This window comes from Falco rusticolus, chromosome 4 (assembly GCF_015220075.1).
Source record: "Falco rusticolus isolate bFalRus1 chromosome 4, bFalRus1.pri, whole genome shotgun sequence".
Lineage (NCBI taxonomy): Eukaryota > Metazoa > Chordata > Aves > Falconiformes > Falconidae > Falco > Falco rusticolus.
In genome coordinates this window covers 106,503,796-106,509,888 of record NC_051190.1, presented here as the reverse complement: position 1 = coordinate 106,509,888, position 6,093 = coordinate 106,503,796, and the positions used below count along the sequence as shown (strand labels likewise).

General features: G+C 44.8%; 1 protein-coding gene across 3 annotated transcripts in view; it reads left to right on the top strand.

Moving 5' to 3' along the window:
- The first annotated feature begins 1,512 nt into the window (after nt 1-1,512).
- Nucleotides 1,513-6,093, top strand: part of KCNH8 (potassium voltage-gated channel subfamily H member 8) — a 195,573-nt gene continuing 190,992 nt past the window's right edge. For all 3 annotated transcript variants that reach the window (XM_037386756.1, XM_037386755.1, XM_037386757.1), the window contains exon 1: nt 1,513-1,857. In XM_037386756.1, coding sequence (XP_037242653.1) covers nt 1,782-1,857 — 76 coding nt within the window. In that variant the 5' untranslated portion in view covers nt 1,513-1,781. The remainder of the gene's footprint in view (nt 1,858-6,093) is intronic.

Genomic DNA, 6,093 nt, shown 5'->3' with positions numbered 1-6,093 from the left:
CAGTAGGGACGTGCTGTAGCATCAAACCTAGCTACAAGTGTGATATCCGCTAGTGAGACTAAACGGAAAGCTATTGAGGGAAATTAATTCTAGGGCTCTGCTTATATCGAACTAGAAGACATGAGAATAATCGTGAAAAAGAAAACTAACAGTTGCTGGCATTCAGTATTAAAAATTGTACATTTTAAAGGCAAGACTAGTGATTCTTAATGAAGGTAAAAGCCTGCCATGAATTTGAAGTTTATCAGCTAACTAAGAAGCTGAGAGTACTGTGAGATGTTGTAGACTTTCAAAGTACTGGCGACTGTAAGGCACTCTCCCTTTTCATATGCCATCTCTGAAAACTGAGTTGGCAGCTCAATATCAACTGTTTTGTGCAAGCTTCCAGTACAAGGAAAACTGGACAGATTCATGATCTTGGTGAAATACTGCTGTGCTCTTCAGAGTCAAGGTGGGATTACTGTGGATAGACTTTACATTGTGCTATAAAACCTATGTGTCAGCATTTTCTGAAGCTTAGTTTTTATTTCCTTTCACTCTGTTGCAAAGGAAGACCTTTTTTGTCCTTCCTGGAGCCTCTCTTTGTGCTGCTTATCCTAAAAAGTGGTAATCAAAGTCTGTATCCACCTGAGGAAAGAGAGAACCCCAAATAATAGGGAATAACAAGAAATAATAACAATACTGTAAAATAGCAAAAGACCAACAGGTTTCCCCCCTGTAATGCATAGTGGCTTTGTAGATGAGGGAGTGTACTCATGTCTCTTTTCTCCAGTGTCCAGTTTCTTTTAGTCCTGAAAAAACATGGAGAAGTTTTGCCATTGCTGCTACAGTAGGTGAAATGACTGTACCATGGAGCATTATCTGGCAGCATTTAAAGAGCCATGGTATTAGCCTGAGCAAGTTGCTCATCCAATGTGGGAACAGCTTGTGTACCTGCTCCTTCATTTTAATCCTTTTTTAATTTACACAGCAGACTTCCTGGGCTAGGATCTAAGTCTCAGCACTCTTTTTGGCTGGCAACAAAAAAAATAATTTCTCCCAGGAATTTTTCAGGGAGGCATTTCTAAAAAGTTATCTAGAGAATATTCACAATGAAGTCGAAAATGCCTGTCTCTTAAATAAGTAAGCAAAATAGCCTCAACGTGCAAATACCACATGGAGCATTCACCATGTTCCAGTCTCGCTCTCCAGTGAACACCTACAGGGGCACTTGCCACTCATGCCAGCAGTGTCTCCTTGGAGCAAAGCAAGGTCCCCTGCGTTTCCCATGCTTTACCCTGAAATATTTATGTTACTCGTAAAAGGGGGTGCGTGTCACCCGTGTAGATCAGCGCAGGAAACTTCCTACGTGCCAGAGCCGGGATCCGGACGGCTCCGGCTGGGTGGGGGCGGCGGAGGGGCCGGCACCCCCGGGGCGGCCGCCGGCTCCCGGCCGCTCCAGCCGCGGGTGGACCGAGGCCGCCCTGCCCCGCCGGCCGCTCCCCTCCCTGCGCGGGAGCGCAGGCGCCGCTGCCCGCCGGCTCCGCACCTGTGCGCGGCGCTCCGCGGCTGCCCCGCCCGGCAGCCAGCGGCGGGGGCGGGAGCGCGCTGCCGTGCCGGGGCTGACGAGCGGGGGGCTCCCGGCGCCGGAGGCGGCGCGGCGGCATCCCCATCCTCCTCCTCCTCCTCCCCATCCCTCCCTCCGCCTCCTCCCTCCCTTCCCCCGGGCGCCCTCTGCACTTTCTTCTCGAACCACCCTCGTAGGCAAACTTTGATGGGGAACCTCGCACCAGGCTGGAAAAATGCCGGTTATGAAGGGATTACTGGCCCCCCAGAACACCTTCCTCGACACCATAGCCACCCGGTTTGACGGCACACGTGAGTCCGGGCTGGGGCAGCGGGCGTCGGCGCCGGGCGCCTGGAGAAGGGGGTGCACGGGGGGCACTGTGCAGGCGATGGGAGCCTCCCCTCCGCCCGCCGGGGGTTTCCTTGGTACCAGAAGCCGGCAATGAGGCGAGCTCCCAGCCTCTCCCGCTCTCCTGCCTGGCTTCTGTACAGCTTTGCAGGTTGGGAGGGTGCTGGCTCCTCTCTCCTCCCGACCCCCCGGGCGGAGGCTCCGGGAAGGCCGGGGCCAGGGCGAGCCGGGCTGCCGCCGGAGCCAGCATCACCGCGGGGAACTTGTGCGCTGGGCTGGGGCTGGGGCTGGGGCTTCCCCGCCCGCCCCCGGCAGCCGCGAGGGAAAGGCAGGCTTCGCAGCGCGGGCAGGGCTTTGGCAGGAGGGCTGGGTATTCGTTTTTTCTTTATTGCCCCCAGCCCCGCTACCGAGTTCCCCGAAGAGACGCGCTCCTGCGAGCCGGGCTCGGCAGCAGCCGTGGGGCGGGCGGGCGGGGCGCTCCAGCGGCGGCGCCGGCCGCCGCGTCCGGCTGCAGGACCATGGACAGGGCCCGGCCCCGCTCGCTGCCGCCCCGGCACCGCGCGGCCCCCAGCGGGAAGCTGCCTGGCTCCCCTGCCGCCCCCCACCGGGAGTTTCGTGTCTTCTTTAATGGGGCTCGGGCATATCAAACGGAACAAAAAGAGGGGAGAGTAGACCTGGGCCAAAATTAACTCCCTTCCCTTTAATTCCCTTTAAAAAGAAGGCAGGCATCCAAAGTGGAGGACAGACAAACTCAGACGTGAGTTGCTGTCTGCTCTTTCTCGATCCGAAACGTTGCAATCTGGTGGGTTTGGTATCTTCTAGATAGTGTATCTATTGGTACTTTCTCAATGGTTCAGTTAGTGTGTGATTAAGACAACCGAACTGTGATTACTGAACCAATAAATAGTAAAATGTCAAGAAAGCGATATAGTCGCTGAGATTCATCACAGAGAAGCACAGAACTGCATTATAACTGCTCTGCTACTCTAAGAATACATAGGTTAATTATGATTCAGGGCTGTATGTAACTGATACTTTGTTATAAAGCAATCCTTCTTAAGACTACTTAGACGTACCTTTAAATTCCTTCGACTGCAGAACTCTGAGCCCTTTTCCCCCATCCTCCACCTTTCTATTTCTATAAAGTGTATGGGTATTATTTACTGCATATTGAAGCATGCAGCTCTAGTAAGAGTTTTGTTGCTGATACTGTCATTTGCCAGAAAAGCAGTTCTTCCCTGCTTTGTGCTCAGGACCCTCCCCCTTTACAATGGCTTCCTTCAAAGGATGGAGCACACAGCCTGAGAGCTCTACACACAAATATTTCACAAATTCTATATTGTTCTTCAAAGATTCAATTTAGCAAGCAACGTTAGTGATGACATGCAAGTCTTCTCTTAAATAAACAGTAGAAAAATGTTTAATCCCACCAACAGATAAGTGTGGTAGAAAGTTTATTGCTTGGCTGAATTCTATGTAGCTGCATTTTTTAAACCAATAGTTCTACTGGCCTTTATGAAATCAGTTGGGACGATCTTTTCTTAAACAAGAAAAAACAGACCCCAGTGTCTTACTTTGAAATCTCTAATGCTTAACAACTCATCTACTTTTTCCTGGGATGTAATTGAAAAAGGATATAATTAGATATTTAAGTACCTCCAGAAAATGCAGTACATTATATTTTATTACAGGCAGTGATTTTTTTTTTTTCTTTTTAGTTAGTGTTGCACAATTTGGCCTAAATATTTAAGAGGCTAAAAGTCATCATTGCATGATTATCAGCATGTCAAATATTCCCAGAAGTTCACAGGGGAAGACTTATTATGAACCACATAGCCTCACATCTAACAAAACTTTGGAGGATGGTGCTATTCTATGGAAAACTGGCTGTATGTCTCTTAATTTACAGAATAATATAACATCTCTTTTAGAGTGCTAGAGTAAAACAAGGAATCAACTTCCAACTGTTACCTGAAACAAAGTTATGTATTCCAATCCACATCATAGCTCAATTCAATTTTTTTAGAAATATCTTATCTCCTTTGTTGCTTTGCAATCATCAAATTAGGAAGCATAATTTTGTAAAATGTGTATATGTGTTTGAGCGTCAAGTAGAAACATTAAAGCAACATTTGTTTTCATTTAAGTTGTCCAGGTGGTGTTCCTCAGGTTGTTCCAGTGGCTAAAACTAGAAGTAATACTGATGACTAACCCTTGCAGGAATTGGTTCCATGTCTTACTAGTTTTATAGGTGGTACAGTCTGTGAAAGGAGTAGAACTGATACGTGACACTGAACCTGAGGCATGTTTTACAAACTACTTTTGATCTTACACATGGTGATGTCTAAATGTTAGAATATGATTTTGTGTCAAAGGGTTTTTTTGGGGGGATGTTGTTTTAACATAGTCTGTAGTTAACAGACCTTTCATTTTAAGCCTCTGGGAAGGATATATTATGTTGTCATCAGTGATAGACTAATCCACCAATGCATCTTTAATCCAGAAGAGGGATAATTCTAATTCTGGGCAACGGTGCAAGAAAGGATTCCAGAAAATATTAGAAAATATGCTTTGCTTTGCACAGAACTTCCAAAAAAATCATTCACATAAGTCTTAATTTTACTATTCTGATCACTTATGTCTAATTAGCAATTATAAATCACGTTATGAAAAAATGCATATCAAAAAATTACAGAAAACAACTGCTTGACAGTTACTTCAGCTGCTCGGAATTCTTACGGTAGATATTTTGTACTAAGTATGTGAAACATACATATTCTTCATATATGATTAGATTAATGTTGGGCTGACTTCTAGCTGTGCGGGAAAACCCAGAGATCTCCGGTGAAGTCCCTGTTATCTGTGTTGCGTATGTGGAAGAACAGCATTAAGGGTTTGCCTATCTAGATTTCCATGGCAGAGCCCTTGGATCTGCCGGGGCTATTATACCTTCATCTGCTTACAACTCTGAACTGTCTTTTGTGTTCCTGGCATTGTAGTTTAAGTCAGTGCTTTCTCAAAGGGATTTTTCCCTCCTCATAACTAAGAACCAGGTCATCCAAACGCTTTCTGCCTCCCCTTTTAGCAATGTGTTTGTAAGGTTATTACTCATTCAGAAAATAAAGATAAACATTTTAAATGAGGAGATTGTGGTTTAGGGGGTTTGGTGGTGTGGGTTTTTTCCCCTGCCACATTTTCAAGGCAAAATATTCTTTTCAAGTATGAAAATATTTCAAATATAAGCCTATAATTACACCCCTCGCCACCACCAAATATTATGAAACTAAATATCTGAAGTGAGTTGTTTCACTTCAAGCTTTTGAATAGAAAATTTGCACATATTTGCTTCTCATCCTTATTTAGATTAAGGGGAGCATTCAGAAATGGTTGCATGGTAGGAAATTATGTTCTATTGCTTTCATATAGGTATGTAAAAATAAATAAGTATTCTGTATGTACTGTTTATTTATTTAAACAGATCTAATGCACACCAGAGGCGATTGCTTCTGAAAATTGGTGACACTTTCTCAGATAGCAAAGCTAGCAGAGATTCAGCAAATGGTCTCATTAATTTGCATTAAAAAAGTATGACAATTTTGTATATGGTTATACTACAAAATGACAGCTGAAGTTCTATAATTATCTCTTGTGTCTATCAAATGTGATTATTTTCTAAGTTAAGTGTGTACTTCCACATCTTTATTAACAATCTTGTATGATCAGTCAGTCTGAAGATCAAGCTGAGTTAATTCCTTCTTGCTCACTGTCGATGGTGATAATTTAATAATTTTCTATTTGTAGAGCAACTTCTACATTCAGATATGTTTTCCAATTGAAAACTTGCTTGAGTCTTAAAAAACAGAACTTTGTAACTAAGCAGTAATTTCAACTTTCATAACTTTTTTTTCCTTCCCCCCCCCCGCCTTTTCTTTTTTGTCCTTACCAATCAGATGGGTTCAGTTTTCTAGTTGCTTTAGTTACCTTTGAGGGCTGTTTGAAAGGTACCTGATGAGAACAAACAGATTTAAAGCATATCTGATATTAGTATACTTCCACTGGCATTGCAGGTAGAACCAGGCTGTTTCTTTTGCATAATCAGCAGTTGCTACAGAACTGAAAGCCTCTGTATGCAGTGATCTCTCCAGATTGCAGGGGTAGATTCCTCCCCCGCTCTCCCCTGGCCACCCCCATCACTTGCT